Here is a 21,457-nt window from a genome sequence, read left to right on the forward strand (position 1 = left end):
ACAACTTAAAAAAACAGTTTGAATATAAATTAGTTTTTAAAAAATAATAAATCTAATTGACTCTTATCATTTGAAAAAAAAACAGCCTTGAGCATAGCACTATTGCCATAACGCAAGGAACCTAAAGGACAAATAAAAATAGATATCATCATATATACAATCTCGCACACGCATATCTCCCAAACTGTAAGGAACTATGATGTTCACAGATTGGAACTATAATTATGAGGAAAAAATTTGATAGGTGATGGGTGATAATTTTCTCCGTCAACAAATTTTATTCTATATTTTAAGTATTTATCTCTCTACTTTATATGTATTAAAGATTATATATGAGTAGATGTGTATAAATAGCTCTTATTTTAATAATTAAAATTAGATAAAAATTATAAATATTGTCCACTAAAAATATTTTTATAAATAAAGGTATAAGAATACGTAACATCAACCCAGTAATAAAAAAAAAGAAAGAAAAATAGCTCCATCGTTTCATTTTAGAATATCAAAAACAATAAATACTTACTGGTACGAGGCTTGCTACCGCTAGTCCACTAACCCCTCTGCTCTTGTACCATCCAGTGGAGATGGAGGCCACACCCACGCTATAACCTATAGAAACACATTTTATCAACTCCTCCCATTTTTCAGTCTCAGCCTAGCTCCACCTAAACTCGTAAGTCTTCTATTATATTAATAATCCTTTTTGTCTTCCACTTCTTTCTCCCGAATAAATCATCTTCTTTTTCTTCGCCTACCTATTTCCGATGTTCATATATTCATATATTTATTTTTCTAGGGCAAGACTTTTGATCAATACCCAAAACTTATCCGAAAAAGAAAAACCTAAATTTTCAATCGATATCGGAGAAAAGAAAAAGAAAATCAAGGTTCAACCTTTTCGGTTTCTTGTGATAGAGTCTTCAAGCCTAACCAAGTAATTCTAAATAATATCAGCAAAGTCGAAAATTGAGGCTGGCCGGAGAAAATCCAAACCTGAATTTCTATGATCGTGTCAAAATATATAGTGTTCAAAACCCTAAACGTATACAAAAGAAAGAAAATTGGAAGAATAAAGTTAAGATGTTGAAAACATCGGAATAAAATTTGAATATATGAATATTGGTGGAGTTGGTTTCGATAAAGAGAGTTTGGGGTGGATTGTGGTTAGAGTTTTTTTAGGAAAGATTTTAGGGGTCATCGTTTATTTATTTATTTATTTTTTGAAGGAATGGGTCATCGTTTATTTTAATTTTATTAAATATTTTTATTTAATTGGTTATTTTGTTGATAGATTAACGTGAGTTAACTTTAACAGAATCAATTTGTTATTTTGTCTATACATTAACGTGAGTTAACTTTAACGGAATAAAAAATTAATTATGGATATTCTGTTAAAGAATGGTATATTCTGTTAAAATAAACAGATAACCCAAAAAGAATCGTTAAACCAAGAATTGCCGTTAGATAGACACTTTTAATATATAAAGATATACTAGATGAGAGTTACGTTGCGAGCCACGTAAATTTTAGTTTTATATAAGTTCTAGTGGTTTTTGTTTAAGAATTCAGTAACTAAGCAACGACAACAACAATGGTAGATAGATCTATTTAAGTTTTTCATATTTGTAAAGATTATAAATCTAAACTTTTAATTTTCTTGATTTGAGATTTTGAATTGTTCTGATTTACTTGTTTATGAATTTATTAAAATACTTGAATATTTATTTGTTGATTTTGAATTGTTTTGATTTATTCATACTTGAATATTTATATTGATGATTGTTAATGAAATTAGTCTGTAGCTTTATGTTTGTAGAAAAAAAAGAAAATGTATTTTTTAATATAGAGTTTAAATTTTATATTGATGATTGTTAATGAAATTAGTCTGTAGCTTTATGTTTCTAGGAAAAAAAAGTATTATTTTATATAGAGTTTAAATATAAATTTATATAAACATATTTACTTTTAAAAAGAGTAATTCATCAAAAAAAATCGAAATTAATTAAATCCACCTAACAATAAGAAGAAATATAGATTAACAAACACGTAAGCTTCAATAATTTAACAACATATGATATGAAATTAATAATACTTGTTCCGGCTATGACGAGGATCCTGGAAAAAAAGATTTTTGTAGATTCTCTTGATAAATAAAGTGGGAACAACAACATAAAAAATAAAGTAATAATAAAGAGAGAAAAAGATGGAAGGAGAAACCTTGATTTACACTACGATCCTTCAAATGCTCTCCATTCTTTCCCCCAAATAAATTTGTAGGTGTGGAGCCTATTAGTGAAGCAGGTTCGCGGTTACAAAGAACTATCCATTTAAGATTTTATGCCGAGAAAGCATGAGGTCAATATATTACCTTTATTATTGATGGGAAGTGACAAATTATTGCCACTCACAATTTTACTGCTTTTGAAAGACCCTTGCACAGGACTTGTTAGAGTTGGAAATGCTCTCCTTTCATTTTCTTCTTTTCCCTTTTCTTCAAGTTCTGTTCTTACTACTTCACTGTCATTCGTTTTTGTTTTAATGTTTCCAGTTTTTTCAATGTTTAGTGATATTCTCCCAAGATAGGTTTGTTAGAAATAATTTTTTTAATTTAAAAAGAGATTATTAAAGATTGTTTAATTTTTTGGATTTAATTATTGGGTTTATTTGTTCATGGGAGATAAACCTATTAACATCGTTAAATTTAACAGAATATTCTTTTATTTTTAAGTATATTCTGTTAAACCAAGAAATGCCGTTAGATAAGCACTTTTAATATATAAAGATATAGAAGTATGAGGCGTTAACATGGGATTCTAAAATTACTTTAAAACTGTTTTTCTCTTCTCTTCTTAATTCTTTCAATTTTAATATTTATTAAAGCATAAATCTACTAATTGATATTTTATTATTATTTTAATAATTTTTCTATAAAAAAAGCATAAATGTATAAATTGATATTTTGCTATTATTTCAATTTTCTATAAAAAAATATAAAATATTTTAAAAAAAAGTTAGAAAATAAAAAATAAATTCCAAAAAAATATTAAAACTTAAATCAAATATAATTAATCGTAAATTTTATTTATATACATACATAAAATATCAATGAATATATATAATTCTATATCTATTTATATAGAGTAGAGTACGATTGGTCACCTTTTAGCATTTCTCAGAACTAAAATATCACATTTTTCGTACTTTTTTTCTTTGTTAATTAAGATATTTAAAAAATAATAATCAATTTTTAAAACCAAATTAATTAATAATAATAGAACAAACTAATGAATTTTTTCTAATGTCTTAAAAATATTAAAAAATTATTTAAAATTTGAGATGAAATCTAAGATTAAGATATAGATTTTGGAAATACAATAGTGATAACTACAAGTGAACTACGGTAATGACAAGGGATGTGATAGATGACAACGGGTGAGATACGGTGATGAAAATAAGTGAGATACAATGAGACAACAAGTGAGATAGTATAGTAAGAATAATTTTGAATGATCGAAATATGAAAATAATATATTACGAAAAATACCGTAATTTTTTTCTACACCACCTTATTTACTTATTTTTATAAAAATAATTTCTTTTAACAAAGTAATTTAAAATACTAGATATAATAAATTTTAAACATCTTACTAAATAATAATTAATAAAATTGTGCATTTAGTTTTCAATAAATAAATTATTAATAATAATATAAAATAAGATAATATATTTATAATTTTACTATATATTAGAATATTTCTTATATTACTAAAAAAAATTAAATTAACTGCGTGAAGAGTGACTACATTATCTAGTTATATGTGTTCAAGGTAATTAATCAGACCAGATAGCTTCTAAAATTAGCCTCATTTATTTACATATATAGTTGATACTGAGAGTATTTTCCTGCCACCTCATTTTTAAAAATAATAATAATATAGAGAGAAGCAGAGAATTTTATTCTGTTACATTTGCTAGTTTAGTATCTAGTACATTTTAATTTTTAGTCACTCCAAATAATAATAGTGAAAATTATATTATATAAATGGGATTTTAAAATTTTGTTTGATAAATATGGTATTTTTAAGTTTGTATATTTTTATGGTAATTTATTACTTTTTACTTTTATTATAGGATTTGATTGGAGTTTTTACAAAAATATTAAATTTTGGGTGAAGGTTTACATTTATACTGCACATGACAAAAATTACATTTTTATAGCTCTCGCTTTTTTTTTTTCTTTTTTTATACTATAAACATAATAATAAAAAAACGAGGTCTCCATCTTCCACACCCACGAACAGAACCATCACAGCAATACCAGAACAGCTGGAAAACAACTATTAATTTCGGCGAGATGACACTACAAGAAATGTCACTTTTGCCAGTACATTTTTGTGTTAGCAAAAGTTTGGTATTGCGCTGGTAGAATGAAATTTACTTCTGATGTGTTAGTAAAAGGGGTTGACAAATCAACATTGGTATTAGAACTTTTGCCAGCACAAAATGAAAAGCGCTGGCAAAAATGATTTTTCCCAACGCGTAAATACGCTGGTAAAAGTTAGATTTTAGCCACTGCAAATGTGCGCTGATAAAACTTTGACCTTTTCCCAACGCAGTTTGCAAAATGTGCTGGTAAACTGGTAAAATTACTTTTACCAACGCATTAGCAAACTGTGCTTGTAAAAGTGACATTTCTTGTAGTTTGAAGTAGAAACATTAAAACCACTAATACTTAGGATGTTATGATTTTTCTAATGTTGTTTTTGGATTGTTCAACTATTGTTTCGTATGTTTAACAAATGTTGGTTTCAAATTACACAAGTTAAACCAAACACTGAATATTTATTTGAGGTAACCAAAATAAAAGAATCATGGACAGTAATATAATCTTACCTCCCATTGAAATTGTAAAATCTGGAAGAACAAAAAAAAAGAGCATGGAAGCTAGCTAGAAAAAAAAACATAACAAAGTAGCAAATGTGGGGAGCTGTGACACAACAAGAGAACATACAGGAGAAGGCATCAAAAATAAAAAAAAAATAAACAGAAAAATTTAAAAACAATAGTGGAATTTAACATAGGAAAAATGAACATATTGTTGGAAATATTTTACCAAGATCTAGATTTACTAACAAGTATGTTGAATTAACATCCTAAATATGAATTCTCTAAAACAATGAAATAAACACATAAGGGTTTAAGAAAACCTTACATTGATTGCAGCGGAATATAATGACTCCTTCCGTTCAAGATCTCTAGCCCTTGATTCCTTTCTGTAGCAGAGCATTTTCAAGATCTAAACCTGGAACTCTTTCTCTCCTTTGGGTTTGGTTACCACCGTCTTACTCACTATGATTGAGTACTTGACTTGCTATGTGTGGGGACGTTACTCATTCACTCAAGGTTTTGAATATGGAGAACAATGAAGGAGGTAAAATCTCTATAGAAGGAACTCTCTCATCTAGGTTGGTTGAATAGTCAAGTTTGACATTAATTAGATGAGTGAGAGTATCATGCTCCTTTTATAGTGTTTCAACTAGGGCTTAGGGTTGAATTATATGAATTAAAAAAGAATAAAATATTGGGCAAAAATCAACTTAAGGACGTACATATTAAAGGACCAATTTCTGGTTAGATTTTTACTACTTTATTTCAACCACTTATTCTTCTTTTCAATAATACCATATTTTCCAATTCAATCCTATAAATGTCAAAAGTATTTATTTAATAATATAATTAATTAGTAAATTAAATTTTCATTTATGTAAGTTATTAATTAGACCATACAAAATCTCTTAATTAACAAATTGACTCCAAAACTTTTTTGCTTCACAATTAAGCCCTTGCTTAGTGATAATTCATAAACAAGACGTAGTCTAATTTTAGAATTATAATTGATTAATTAAAATCAATTAACTGAGTGTGCAAGTCATATTATCTCAACTAGTGAGAGGACCATGTGCCTATTTAACCGAGCTTTCAATAAGTAGAACTAGAATTCACCAAGTAAATTCTCAACTTATTAATTCCGCCTTGCGCCACTATAGATTTGGAATTGAATAGCACTCGCAGTTATATAGAACACTCTATATTTACCACGATATAGATACGTTATGATTATCCATTGATGCAATCCTAATAGTCAAGGATCCTTTATAGATGATCTACACTGAATAGGGACAAATTTACCATTTTACCCTTCAATGTATTTAATCCTTAAAACACTTAGCTACCTATAAATGATATTACAATAAACTAATATAATTACTGAAATGAGATCTCAATCATTTATCTCTATCAAGCCAAGCTCAAAGGAAATCATCATTTCACTTCTAAATACCTATAGAAGATATAGATTTCATATTTATGATTAGCGTTCCTACTCAATTGAACTACCATGTTCCCAAGATGTAAGTATCTGCCAAAACCAAAAGTTAGCTTCCACGAACCACTCTAAGAACATAAATAATACAACTAAGTTGAACCTAACCATATTAGGATTAAGATCCATAGACCTAAGCATAACCATTGATATTGACTTAGATGTTGGAATTATTTTACCAGGATCTTAGATTTATTAACAAGTATGTTGTTTAACATCCTAAATATGAACTTCTAAAACGATTATGAATAAATACATATAAAGTATGAGAAACCTTACAGTGGTTGCAGCGGAATATGATGTCTCCTTCCACTCAGATCTCTAACCCTTGTATCCTTTCCGTCGTAGAGTATCACCAAGATCTTGTTGGAATTAATTTTACCAGGATCTTAGATCTACTCACAAGTATGTTGATTTAACAACCTAAATATGAACTTCTAAAACGATAAACAAAACACATAAAAGTTAAGAATAACTTACAGTGATGGCAGCGGAATTAAGTGTCTCCTTCCACTCAGATCTCTAACCCTTGATTCCTGTCTGTAGCAGAGTATAATCAAGATCTGAGCCCGATTCTCCTTCAGTTGGATGTGATCCTTCACAGTCTTCCAAACTATGATTGAGGTACTGAGTGATGTGTGTGGGCACTTCTCTCTCACAAGGATTTTCGAAATTCTCTCTTCTTTTCTCTCTTATTTTCGTGGGTTATGATTGCACACAAAGACATCCATCAAGAGAAGAGAGGGGCAGCTTTATATAGGAAAAGGGAAGATCACAACTTTCCAAATAATCAGTTTCCTCTTTTACTGTGTAATTGATTAACTGCCTTATTTAGTGTCATCCACCACTTTCCTATTATTGCTAGGCTTTGATTAGCAATTACCTGGCAGTTAAAATTGAAAATAATAATTGGGAAACAAGCAAACATGTGGCCGGCCATGGTGTGTTTATGGGCCTCACATGGATTTTGCAGTTTCCTCAATTTTATTTCTATTTCTCCAAAAATACCATTTTTCCAATTCTAATCATTTAAATGCCAAAACTAATTATTTAATAACTAAAATAGATTATTAAATAATATTGTCATTTAAAATAATTATTAATTAGACATGCAAAGTCTCTTAATTAATAATTAAACCTAGAAACCCTTTTATTTACAATTTCATCCTTAAACTCTGACAATTCACAAATTAGACATAGTCTAACTTTTAGAATTATAATTGATTAATCATAAATCAATTATAGAGTCTTACAAACAGTATAGTCTCAACTAGAATGGGGACCATGGATCTATATGCTGAGCTTCCAATAAGTTGAACCGATTTACCAAGTAAATCCCTAACTTATTAATTCCTTGTTGAATCCACTCTTAGAACTTGGAATTGCACTCTCAGACTTAGATAGAGCATATTATTGTTGGAAATTATTTTACTAGGATCTTAGATCTACTCACAAGTATGTTTATTAACACCCTAAATATGAACTTTCTAAAACGATGAAATAAACACATATAAAGTTTAAGAAACCTTACATTGGGTGCAGCGGAATTAAATGACTCCTTTCGTTCAGATATCTAGCCCTTGATTCCTTTCTGTAGCAGAGCATTATCAATATCTGAACCTGGATCTCTTTCTCTGAATCTTTGATGCTGAAACTCCTTTTGTTGAATGTCTTTCTTCACGATCTTCCTCACTATGATTGAGGTATCACTTGCTGTGTGTGGGCACTACTCATACACTAAGGATTTTGAAATTCAAGAGGGAAGAGAAAGAAGAAGTGGCAGCTAAAGATAGGGAGAGAGAAAGGCTCAGGTTTTTCTCTGAAGGAAAAATAGAAAATTTAAGTGTAATTTTCCTGAAGCCTTCACTATCTATTTATAGCATTCCACTAGGGTTAGGTTTGAATTATTTGGCATTAAAATAATGAAAATACCAGTTTAAATTTCCTACAAAAGTGGCTGGCCCTATACTAGTGGATTTGGGCCTCACTTTTTGCAATTTTGCAGTTTTACCTTTTCTGCATCTGATTTTCTCAAAAACGCCAATTTTCTAATTCAACCATTTAAATGCCAATTCTAACTATTTAATAACTATAAATAATTATTAAATAATATTGTCATTTATCATATTTATTAATTGAACCATGCAAAGTATCATAATTAACAAATATGCCCCTATAAACTCTTTCTTTACAATTTCGCCCTTACTTAGTGAAAATTTCACAAATAGACATAGTCTAATTTGAGAATTATAATTGATTAATCAAAACCAATTACATGAGTCTTACAAGCAATATTATCTCAACTAGTGGGGGGACCATGGGTCTATATAACCGAGCTTCCAATAAGTAGATCAAGAATTTAGCACTAAAATTCACTAACTTATTAATTCTTCGTTGAATCCACGCATAGAACTTAGAATTGCACTCTCAGTATATAGAATGCTCTATATGTTCCACCATATAGACACATCATTAGTTATCCATTGTTATAATCCTAATGTGATCAATGATCCTCTATATGAATGATCTACACTGTAAAGGGATTAAATTACCGTTACACCCTACAATGTATTTATTCCTTAAAACACTTGACCCCTTATAAATGATATTTCAGCTTATGTGAAATGAGTATCCACCATTTATGTTCGTTTGGTCAAGCTCGAAGGAGATCATCCTTTGCTTACTATTCGCCAGATAGAAGCTATAGATTCCATGTTTATGATAGCGCTCCCACTCAATTGCGCTACCGTGTTCCCAAAAAGTACGTATCACCCTGACCAAAAGGTAGGCTTAACTAACAATTCAAGGAACACGAATAGCCTTTCAAGATTGAGCCTAATCATAGCAGGATTAAGATCATTTGATTCTAGGATCAACTAGGCGATATTGACTTGAATAGATTTTACGGTAAGTTTAATTAAATCTAAGTCAAAGTTCAATATCGGTCCCTTCCGATGCATACTCCATGCATCCAACCTGAGCTTTACTTTAACCAATGCTCTGGAAAGAACATAGCACTTCTCCAAATGCAAGTAAACTCTTGTTGTAGATTATCATATCAGTAAAACCCTGTGTCTGATAAATCTAGGAAACTTTATTCACATAGTCATGTTTACTTTCCAATGTGTTGACAGCACAATAAACAAGATCAAGTATGTGAAAAGGGTTTCAGATGAATTTATACATTATGTACTTATAATCATGAAATAAATCATGTCACTACTAAAAAATCCCAAATTCCCGTCGGTTTTACACTGTCGGCCAAAGAATTCCCGACAGTTCATAAAACCGTCGCCTATACGAGCGTCGCGAAAACTGAGTAAAATTAACGACGGTTGAAAACTGTCGGGAAAATAGTATGGGCCACGGTTTAAAACCGTCGCCTATAGTAAACACTATAGGCGACGGTTTTAAGCTGTGGCCTATACTATAGGCCACGGTTTTTAACCGTGGCCTATAGTATAGGCCACAGTTTAAAACCGTGGTCTATAATGTTGTAGGCACAGGTAAAAACCGTGGCCTTTAGTATAAGCCACAGTTTTAAATCATAGCCTATACTATAGGCCACTGTTTTTAACCATGGCATATAATGTTTTAAGCACAGATTTAAACCGTGGCATATAATGTTTTCAATCTATTATAAATTTCGTATTTTTCAACGACGGGTTTTGCCAGTCATTGGATTGTAAAAAAAAAAAAAAAATAATTAGGATAAAGTATATATATTGTCATTAGTGAAAGTTAAACAGATCCTGTTTTACATAGTAAAATTTTCCCTACATTAATTAATTTTTACTGTATATTGTCACTAATTAGTTAGGATAAAGTATAAACAAAAATAGAAATTGATCATTGTAAAAGCCCTTGTCGCACTGCTTGTGCTCGAACATATTCAATCCACTGATCACGCAAAATATTCATCTCGTCATTTGAGTACGGATCGCTCTTACCCTGCAAAAAAAAATGAAAGAAATTACATATTAATTAGTAAAAGACCTTATACATTATACTAAGTCCTAGCTAACTACCACGAAATTAGTGAAAGAGAAGCTTACAATAGACTATAATTACTATGTTTACGTATTATTGTGTAATATATAATGACTACGAGAAGATAAATTTTACCATTTCTCTCACTCGGCGTATTGGATCTTCTTCGTTCATGAAACTCTCAATAAATTTCATGACATAATATCCACATTGCTTCCCGTCTGGTTGTTGTGGACATATCGGAGTTATCCACTCAATGGGACGATCATTGCGGTTAGTTAAGCTTTTATTAACTATGTTGAGCGACCTACACAAAAAGTGAAATTAGCATATAAAATATCACACACTTATTCAGAACACCTATAATTGTATTTAATATGTATATAAGGAAAAGAAAGAAAAAAAAAACAAATTTGGTGGTATTTAATGTGTCTTTACTTACAAATTTAAAAATAGAGTATTGTATGAGTCTCACATTCATAACTAGAGGAATCAATATATAATTAAACAGCCACAAAAGAAATCAAACATTCTTACTCTCTCTTTCCAAAACTTTTCATATTCAATCTTCACATATATTAAGTACAATAAATATGCATTGGTTCTTAACACTTGGTTGATAAATTTACTATGTCTACATGCAGTTACTATGTCCTAATCAACAACAAAAGAAAAGGATAAAGTTAGCAGATTGCTTAAGATTTTAGGCATGTATAGAACTTACGTGTTAACAATGTATTTTAAATCTTCTGGTACATATCCATTGTTGGAATCCAAGTACGCTACTGTATGTGTACTTGGTTGGATAAGTACAACCATCCAATGATACATATTACTACACAAACAAACATGTTAGATTAACCATAAATTATGTAGAGTTATAAATTATGAAACTATAAATTTTAAATTTACTTACTAATTGTTATAGGGGGCAATAATCCATTTAGCCGGATTATCAATTTCAAGAATACGTTTGCGCAATATTTTATTGTGAGTACAATTATTTTTTTCTGTATAAATTTTATTTTTGATATTATAAATTATTTAAAATTTTCTAAAAATTTATTAAAAATCTTTTTCTGGCTACGGAGATAGGTATGAAGTCTACCAATAAATTTTTATAATTCAATAAAATTTTGGTTTAAAATATATTTTTTTTTAATTTTTATTTTTTTTTTAATTTTAGGTTTATTTCATAGATAATTTTATTTGTTGAAAAAAAGTGTTATATAAGAATGTAAATGGTTTTTTTTTTTTAAAAAAAAAAAAGCATAATGTAAATATTATGAATGATGTAAAAAAAATCAGAAGTTCAGAAATTCAAATACTATTTTCTAATGCTGAAAAAAGGAAAGGAAAAAAGAAAGAAAAAGAAAAAAGAACTATTATCTGAAAAATTGATATATGTATGCTTATGAAAGGATCTAAAAAAAAAATTATATTCAAATACTGTGAAAATAACTGTAAACACAAATATTCCAATGTAAAAATTGATATATGTATGCTTATGACAAAATAACACCAACTATTAATGTAGACTTGAAAAATAATAGAGCATGAATCATACACAATATATATACTATTAAAAAGAAAAGTATACAAATGGCATACATAGCGGTATAACTTAGTCTAAATGAGATGTAATCTTCAAAAAAAAAAAAGTATGTATAGATAATGGCATTGTGTAGCTCTCTCTAGATATATGTTATATGATGGAATGTAATAAGTCCATACGTTAAGAAGAAAAAATTCATTGTCGATTTCTCAATCTCATCTTCTTCCATTCTCTTTCATAAAAATCTTATATAAGTTTTTATATATATATATATATACTAGTAAAAAGTTACGTGCGAGGCACGTATACTAAATTTTATGCTAGTTTTTTTTCTACGTTATTAAAAAGTGATACAATTAAAAATTAAAAAAAATATTATTAGTTATTAGGTTCAACATCATTACCCTGTGTTCATTTTTAAGGAAAAAAAATATTTATGAAATAATAATTTGTTGCAACGCGAGTACAGGCAAAATTCAGAAAATATAGCATTTATTAGTAGAGTATTGACAATTTCAACAGTAAATTAACTGATTGTATACTTTTTTGTCTGCTAACATTAAGCTTTTGATATTTGAGTGGTGAACTCTTATTTGTCCGCTTTTCAAATTTTTTTAACACTCTCATTTTATTCTTCCAACTTTCTGTAGTTGGAGTGATGTCCTTAATTGTTGTATATAGTGTAGTCATTTATTCACCTGTTTTCAAATAAAACAATAGATATACAAAATAAAATTAAATATAACTAAGCTCATATTAAAATCAATCTCACATTTCAATATAGTAAAAGATTTTTAAATTGATTCATTCTCACTTAATAATAATTGTGACAGACCTAACGAATAATAATATTATGTTACCTAATAACAAAATAGGAATCCACCAAACAACATTATGAAAATTTATTCCAGGTATAATTATATAAATCTATTACTCATTGAAGTCTATAAGAAACTCTAAAAAGCTCACAATACGAAATTTTACATCAAAAATTTAAAAATGATCAACTATGTAGCAAGAATAATAATACAATAACCATAATTGCCTAGTCATATACAGTCTTAAAACTTAAAAGAGTGGCATTATTCATTCAAGTTTCGACTAAGTGTTTCTGAGTTTGAGTTATAATATTGTGTCCTGTGTTTATGTCTAAATATTATGTGTCTCTGGCTAATCTAGTGAAGAAGATTGAAGTTTTGATTCTCAATAAATAGAATGAATATAAGTGTATACTTTGTAGTAGGTCATTATTGTGTCATTTTTAAGTTAATGTGTCAACTTGAAAATAATTCATTTAATAAACAGAATGGAGTCAATCTAAAAATATTTTTCTACCTTAATAAGTAGAGCTATTAAAAACAAACTCAGTAACTTTTTGAGTGTTAAAAAATTGTAAATGGTTATAAATTCAGAGTAAGTAAGTTGTGTGTGGCAGCTGGTTAAAGAAGCCAAAATAAGTATTTTTGAAACATCGTGGGATATATAAATGTAATATTTTTGCATCTTTAGCAATATATATATAATATATAAATAGTAGTAAATTCTTATTTAATATTTAATTGTATCATGGCATAAAATTTAATATATAGCTTTTTACTTACCATGCATGGTCGACACCTCAATTGAATAGAGTCCTATTCAATTAGTTTCTGTTTTTCGTGTCTTGATTTCAGATTTTAAGAAATTATTATTTTTCTTTGGACCTTGACCACTTAATCTATGATCGTATAGTTTTAGAATAAAATTCTTATATGTTCGTAGATGTATATTTATGGTATTGTTTATTAATAATTAAGATATCAAATTAAATATTTTAAACCATGAATTTCTCATAAACCATTTTATTTTTATTAATAAATCATTTTATTTTTAATATAAATATACATCTACGATCATAAACTATATTCGGTTCCCTACTCATCCTTTCAACCTCAATTATCTCTTTGTGATTTACAACCAATTTTGTCATTTTTTTCACCTACAAAATTAAATTTATTTAAAAATCCACCCCATATATATCTATTATCAAAATGTACACAAAGGCTTGATTAGTTTAAAATTCAAAAAAGTTTTATGTTTCTGAAAATTTAAAAGATGAGTCCACACGAAATTTTTTGATTGGTTGGTAATTTTAAAAAATCTGTTTGGTTTGGTTTTTACTTTTTAATTTTTAAAATTGTATTTTCAAAATTAATAAACTATTTTATTTTTATTAATAAATCATTTTATTTTTAATATAAATAAAAAGTCACCCATCAATTTCTCCTATTATATAGGCACACTTTATATAGAATATAAATAATTATATAATATTCTTCGCTTTTATTTATTTATATATATCACAATTGGTATTTTTTTTTCCTCTCTCAATGCGATTCTTTGAGTGTGTTTACTGAGAATATTTAATGATTAATAATCTCTTCTCATTATTTCTTAGTTTACTATGATTTTGAACTACATTTGTGTTTTTGCCACTTTTTCTGTTCATTGTGATCTTGAACCACAATGAAGTATTCTAAATAATATAAATAAAATGGACGATTATTTTATATATATATATTTTTAATTTCTAGAGTTATAGTTGTGATTATATATAGAGTTAAAATATGCTAAATATCAATTCAAATATTAATAGGATTGTTTTATTTTTATTTTATTATATATAAATAATATTTTATTATTTTATCAAATAAAAATAAAAAGTTACCCATAAATTTCTCATAAACCAAGAATTTCAGTTATATAGGCACACTTTATATAGAATAGATATATAAATTACACCACAAATTCTACCATATAATATATAATTTCTGAAGCTTAAGAAATTAATTGCCGAAAACCTTCTCCTTCAAAATAAGCTTTTCTATAATTATAAGGGCAACCCATTTAGAATCAGAGAATAAAACAAACTAAACAAACAATTTTCTACCACCATTCTAGTGAACAACTGAAAGAAATTTAAAGATTACATCAAATGTAAACTTACCCAAATGTAAACTTACCCAAATATTGGAATATTTGTGCACTCACTATTTGGTGCACTCACTATTAATGTGAAAATTAGTGGAAAGACCATACCTTTGGAAAGTTCACATCAAAAGCAGCCATAATAGCAATAGTGGAAGAGCAAACAAATGCTGCAGAGCTTGATAACCCAGATCCTATATGAAACATAAACTCATAATATTAAGAATTTGTTTTTATCCCCTACACAAAAACCAACTACAGGACATAAAATTCATTTTGAAAGCACCTGTGGGAACAGTTCCGTCGACCAGAATATAAACTCTCTGATGATGAAATCATTGATCAAATAATCACAATTTTATATTCTGGTTATGAAACTGTCTCCACCACTTCCATGATGGCTGTTAAGTATCTCCATGATCACCCTAAAGTTCTTGAAGAACTCAGAGTAAGTTTAAATAATGGACTAAGTCATGAGTAAAGTTTAATAATAATATATATATTTTGAAAAAAAAAAAAGCATTAATGTTTTATTGCTCATCATTGTTGTTCTAATTTGTTTTGTTACAATCTGCAGAAAGAACACTTGGCAATTAGAGAAAAGAAAAAACCAGAGGACCCCATTGACTTAAATGACCTCAAATCAATGAGGTTTACTCGTGCGGTAAGAGATTTCAATGCCTTTTTAAAGATGCTCTATCTGGGTTTATTCAGACACTTAAGAATTTAAAGCATTAACATCTTTTTGCTTTAATTTTTTTAATTGCAGGTGATTTTTGAAACCTCGAGATTAGCTACGATTGTCAATGGTGTTCTTAGAAAAACCACTAAAGACATGGAACTAAATGGTGAGTTTGGAAGATTTCAAGCCTAGATTCATAGGTCATAGCCATATATCAACTTAGCCAAAAAATAGAAAACTAATTCTGTAAAAATTTGAAAAAGGAAAGAGAGAGAGAGAGAGAGAGAGAGAGAGAGAGAGAGAGAGAGAGAGAGAGAGAGAGAGAGAGAGAGAGCATACCAGAGTATCAAGAGCTGAAGCAGAATCGATGATCGGATCTGAGGTTGAAGGAGGGGCTCTCGGCAGTGGAGGGGTGGCGGAGCTGCGTCGCCGGTGGTGTGATTTCCGTCACCGTTAGAGAGAGAGAGAGAGGGAGATAGATGAGTGAGATCGAGAGAGGGAGATTATCGAGAGAGGGAGATAGAGTGAGTGAGATCAAGAGAGGGAGATAGAGTGAGTGAGATCGAGAGAGTGAGATGGAGTGAGTGAGTGGGTGAGAGATGGAAATAAATGGAGGGAATAATAAGGCAAAATGGGGGGAAAAATTTTACTTTAACCTTATACCCGACGGTTTTGAACCGTCGGGCAAAGAATGAGCCACGTTTTAAAACTGTGGCGAATACTTTCCCCGACGGTTCTAAACCGTGGCGAATAGTGCATCAATTTTTTTTTTTTAATTTTTTCTCTACATTTATTAACTGTCGCCTATTGTTTACGAGTGTTCAAAACTGTCGCCTATAGTACAATATAGGCGACGGTTTTAAACACTCAGATAATTTTTTTAGCGACGGATCCCCAAAAAAAGCGTTTTTGGGACCGTCGCGAATTTGGCCTTTTGTAGTAGTGTGTGAACCATGCAACATTAAATGTTATTTCTAATCTATATTAATAAGTAAATCTGATTATATTGAAATGAGTTTTATTTAGGGCATAAAACCCAACAAACTCCCACTTGCACTAATATAAAACAAAAAGTGCGTTTCAAATAATCTCAACACCTTGATATACAAATCAAGTGTAGTAGTAGTAAACTCCTCGTAATAGGATCTGAAAGGTTGAATTAACCACAACCTTTTCTCCACCATTACTCTTCCTTTAATCACAAAATCATTGATAATGTGAAATTCCTCTCTATATGTCTACTCTCTTGGGATACTGGATTCTATATCTTTGGCAACTACATTTGGTTAATCAGGAAATTAACACTAGTAGTTTAAGGCAGTTTGGAATGATGCCAAAATGTATAGAACTTTCCTTAGACTGAATAAGTACCTTTCCTGCAACCTTAACATTCAGTCCCTCTCTGGTAGACCTAGAGACTTCAGATAGGTTTTTACACTTCTCCAAAATCACTATTCCACCCCCAGAGTAACCACCATCTTATCAGAAATATTTACTAGCACAAAGGCAAATTTTTGAAATCTGATATGGTGTAGTCTAAGAGTTTTAAACACTCCCTTATAGACTAACATATAGTTCCTCTTCTTAATCTTAGGATTTACTTGATTGTCTTCCAATGTTCTTCTCCTGGATTAATTTGATACCTACTCATTACTCCCACTCAACAGCAGGTGTCTGGTCTAAGGCATACAAAAGCATATCTAAGACCTCTCACTGTTGAAATAAGAAATTCTTTCATGGCTTTATCTTTTCTGGAATAGTTGAGACTTTTCCTTAGATAAATAAAATCTATGCCTTAGAAGTTGTGAAGCTTCTATAGATTTCCATTAGAAAGAAAATGCTTCAGCATCTTACTAAAGTAAGTTGCTTGCATTAGAGTAAGTAATTACCAGGTATACCATAAGCCATAGGTTTAGATAAACTCAAACCTATAATACTAGGAACAGGAAGTTTGTTAAGTCCATTGAATGGACTTATAAACGAAATTTCCTTTTATGTCCTTGTAATAGAAAGCTTTAGGTTATTCCATGTGAATGGATTAAACCATAGTTCCATTGGCTTTCTTCTTATTTTCTTATCTTGACAATCCATTACTTGTTTAAACTCACAATGGATTTTAATCACTAGTGTCTCCCAAGTCATGAGAAGGTGAGTTTCTAGAAACTCTCCCACTACGACAAGGTACCGTGAATTATGTCTAAGAAAACTAAATGGTATTAATCTCTTCGGTTGTGACAAGACAACAGAGGCAGTGGGATCATCATATGTTATATAAGATGATAGAACACTTTTGGAATCAAGAAAAATATCTCCTTTATTTTCTACTTGTTTTCAGACTTAGTCATTATCTTGGAAAAGTAGTATTTGTTTGAACAAACACTTTCTTATCTATTGACAATGGGATGGTCCACCCCTAATCACTTAGAATAGCTAACAAACCATGGTTAATGGTTCTAGCTTTTCTTAAGATTTTGATTAGGTCATCCATGAATCTAGTAATGATTTACATTAAGTATACAACCATTACATCATTCTGAAATTGTATTACCATAGAAGGAATTAGGCAACGACTACTAACTAATCATCAATATGCAACTCGAAATTTCTGGGGAGGTAAGTTTGGATATAATTCAAAAATCAATTTAATGATCTTTGAACTGCATATCTACTAACTATTTCTCCACCCCTATCAGTTCGCAAGATCTTTAACCACTTACCTTAATGGTTTTAACCATTGCTAGAAATTAATGAAATTTTTCAAACATTTCAAATTTCTTTGCTAAAAGGTATAATCTAGAGTTATCGTTTTAAGAATACAACGAAAAACTCATATCCACCCCTGAATGTACATCCATCTGCGAATGAGATGAACTACTTTCAGTGGATATAGGCATATTAACTCTTTGCAGAGATTGATCTTGTCAAATCCACTATGAACAAGATACAAATGCCATAGATTAAAAAAAATGTGGTAGTGTCTATGATGACATAGGTTTAGTTACATCAAAGAGTTCTTAGAATACTGCAAGTGGATCCTGGTCACAGAATACCTAACTCATATTCCATACAGTTTTAATCCATTAATAGAAGATGGATATTAAAAACTTGAGAAAGTGTAACTGTATTGTATTCTGGAATTAGAAATATAAGAAAATTTCTATTTGGAATCTAAAATTAAAGTCAAAGACTTAAATTTATACCAAATATTATGAGTAATTCTATCTTGGACCAGCACTACTAATACAAACTCTAAGTCAGATTTGCCCATACAAGTAGGAGATTTCTAAGATTGAGGATTTATATCAATTGGGAATATAATTTCGGGATTATAATCATAGGCATCATTTAATTTCTTAAGAGAAAATATAATGACATGAAATGATTTATAGACCATTCATCCAATGATATGTTTTGAAGCTAATTCGAAATGAATAAGCTAAGAGGAATTAGGATAATTTCGTTTATAAATAAGAATCCAACGATGCTTCGATTAGCGAAAGACATAGTAATCTTATTTATGTAATCTTCTTGTTTCATATTGTAAAAATACTAGGCTAAGGTGTCATCAATTGATGAACAGCTAGATGTTTCATATACAATATTTATCTTTCGAGATCTTACACTATTATGTATGTCTAATGGTGAAAATCCATTAGGGATTTATCTCATTAGAAAAACAAACATGTTAGACCAACAATGAAGATTCGAAATTAAACTACAACTTAATAACAGAAAATAACATGGTTCAATATAAATTCATACACAATTCAGAAATTATAAACATATAGCAAGTAGGAATGACAAGTGAAAATACTAAAACTTACAATCCTAAATAATTCCCAAGATTTTTCAACAAACTGATACAGTGTCCCGTTTAGGCGAGAGTCAAAGCATCATCCATTGAATAGAGTTGTCAGCTCATCTAAAATGATAACCATTCTAGCAACCTTTTATTCGATCAAGATTGGAATTCAGCGTTGTCCCGTTTAGGCGAGAGTCAAGGCAATTCTATCTTATGAGCTTCCACCATTGTTTCATAATTTGCAAGTCAAGTATGGTCGCCACCATTAGGGTGATCCATACCATACAAAACACTTACAAACTACTTATCATGCGAGGTTAAACGGTGCGAAATTGCTAATGAACGTTCCTCCATTATGGAGGATTACTCACTAAAACAAACGCGGTGTAAAACCCACAATGGAGATCGAATGTCTTAATAATAATCAAGCTCATTATTTAAAGTGAGTTGTATTTTCTTTGATTCTCTTTATTTATTCTATTTATTTTAAATATATATTTATTTAATTAAAATTTCCAATTTAGAATGAAAAATTCCAAATATAAATTTTAATTTAATATTTATAAATTTTACTTAGATGGATATGAAAATAACATGAATTATTTCCATCTTAGTAATAATTTCCAATAAATATTTAGAAAAATATTCAATTTAAGTTGTTACAAAATTAATTTAAATTAATTTACAACTCAAATTTAATTTTCTATAAATATATATTGCATTTCGAAAAATTAAAGTATATAAGAATACAATTTTCGAAAAATGCATATTAAAATAAAAAATAAATCCTGGAAAAATTATTCTAATTTAATGTTGGCCCAAAATTAATTAATAAAATTAATTTACAACAAAAAATATAATTTTCCTATTTAATTAAATATATAAGAAAAATTTCAAATATTTAAGTATGATGATGAAAATCAACTTAAATATTAATTTTCTATTTAATTAAATACACTAGAAAAATACTTCAAGCAAAAATATCATCTATCTAGATTTTCCTTTGACTAATTAATTCAATTTCTAATAATATACTTTAATTCAATTTATTTTAAATTAATCAATAAATGAAAAAATCATTGATTTAAGTTGATCCAAGAATTAATTAAAATAAATAATTAGTTCACAACTTAATCTATTTTTCAAGATAAAATTCGAAATTCTAGCATTTAAGAAATGCAATTTCGAAATTTGATTAATAAAATAAAGAAAAAATATATTTTGAAAATTATTTAAATTTAGTTGAATAAATTTCAACTAAAAAATAATATTCTATTTAATTAAGTGTCATGAAAAAGAAATATTTAAGTATCATGATGAAAATCAACTTAGATATTTAATTTTTCAAATTAATTAAATGTATTAAATTCAAGAAATAAATAATTAAGTGTAGAGAAGGCTTAATTATTAATCTCTAGTTTAATACTAGGAAAAATATACTTAAAATAAATTGTACCAAAATTAATTATTTAAATAATTAATTTCACAATTTATAGTATTTTCCTATTTAATATTAGAAATAATAAGTAGTCTAGAAATAACTATCTAGAAAATATCTTATTTGACTAAGTATCTTTTCCACAAAAATTTGAAAAATATCTAATTTAAGTTGTATTAGAAAAAATCTAGAACTTACATATTTTCAAATTTAAATTTAATTAAATATCAAAAATTAAGTTGTAACCACTTAATTTGAAAATATTCCATTTTAAGTTAATATTCGGAAAGATATTAACTTAAAAAAATATCTAAAGAATCTTAATAACCAATGCCTAAAATTCCTCAACTTAATTTTAAAATTTTAAATCCAAAAGATATTCAGATTTAAGTTGGTTAGTTGAAGATAACTAAATATCAACTTAAATAGGAATATTTAATGAAAAATTTAAATTAAGTTCCAGAAAGAATCTAGATGGTTATAATTCTATATTTAATTAAATACAAGAAAATACATATAGTTTAGCTTAGAATAAAAAATTCTTTAAACTATATTTTTCTTAAATTAATTTCAAAATAAATGAAATTAATTATGTTGCTAATAAATTTTATTAGGTTAAACTAGTTTAATTAACCTAGTAC

General features: G+C 28.5%; 2 protein-coding genes and 1 non-coding gene across 3 annotated transcripts; 1 reads left to right on the forward strand and 2 right to left on the reverse strand.

The window, feature by feature from the left end:
• Positions 1–9,734: 9,734 nt before the first annotated feature.
• Positions 9,735–9,870, reverse strand: LOC133035313 (small nucleolar RNA ACA64). The gene has a single exon (XR_009686584.1). It is a non-coding gene; the product is annotated as a small nucleolar RNA ACA64 (small nucleolar RNA).
• A 218-nt stretch (positions 9,871–10,088) lies between these two features.
• On the reverse strand, positions 10,089–11,345 carry LOC133035061 (uncharacterized). Its single transcript, XM_061110732.1, has 4 exons — positions 11,289–11,345; positions 11,097–11,207; positions 10,508–10,679; positions 10,089–10,333 (listed from the first exon to the last, which is right to left on the reverse strand). The coding sequence occupies exons 2-4, from the start codon at positions 11,201–11,203 to the stop codon at positions 10,232–10,234; spliced, it is 381 nt and encodes a 126-aa protein (XP_060966715.1). The 5' UTR covers positions 11,204–11,207; positions 11,289–11,345; the 3' UTR covers positions 10,089–10,231.
• A 3,842-nt stretch (positions 11,346–15,187) lies between these two features.
• On the forward strand, positions 15,188–15,791 carry LOC115710201 (cytochrome P450 85A-like). The gene is made up of 3 exons (XM_061110733.1): positions 15,188–15,342; positions 15,472–15,558; positions 15,664–15,791. The coding sequence occupies exons 1-3, from the start codon at positions 15,289–15,291 to the stop codon at positions 15,766–15,768; spliced, it is 246 nt and encodes an 81-aa protein (XP_060966716.1). The 5' UTR covers positions 15,188–15,288; the 3' UTR covers positions 15,769–15,791.
• Positions 15,792–21,457: the final 5,666 nt, after the last annotated feature.

This window comes from Cannabis sativa, chromosome 2 (assembly GCF_029168945.1).
Source record: "Cannabis sativa cultivar Pink pepper isolate KNU-18-1 chromosome 2, ASM2916894v1, whole genome shotgun sequence".
NCBI classification, from domain to species: domain Eukaryota; kingdom Viridiplantae; phylum Streptophyta; class Magnoliopsida; order Rosales; family Cannabaceae; genus Cannabis; species Cannabis sativa.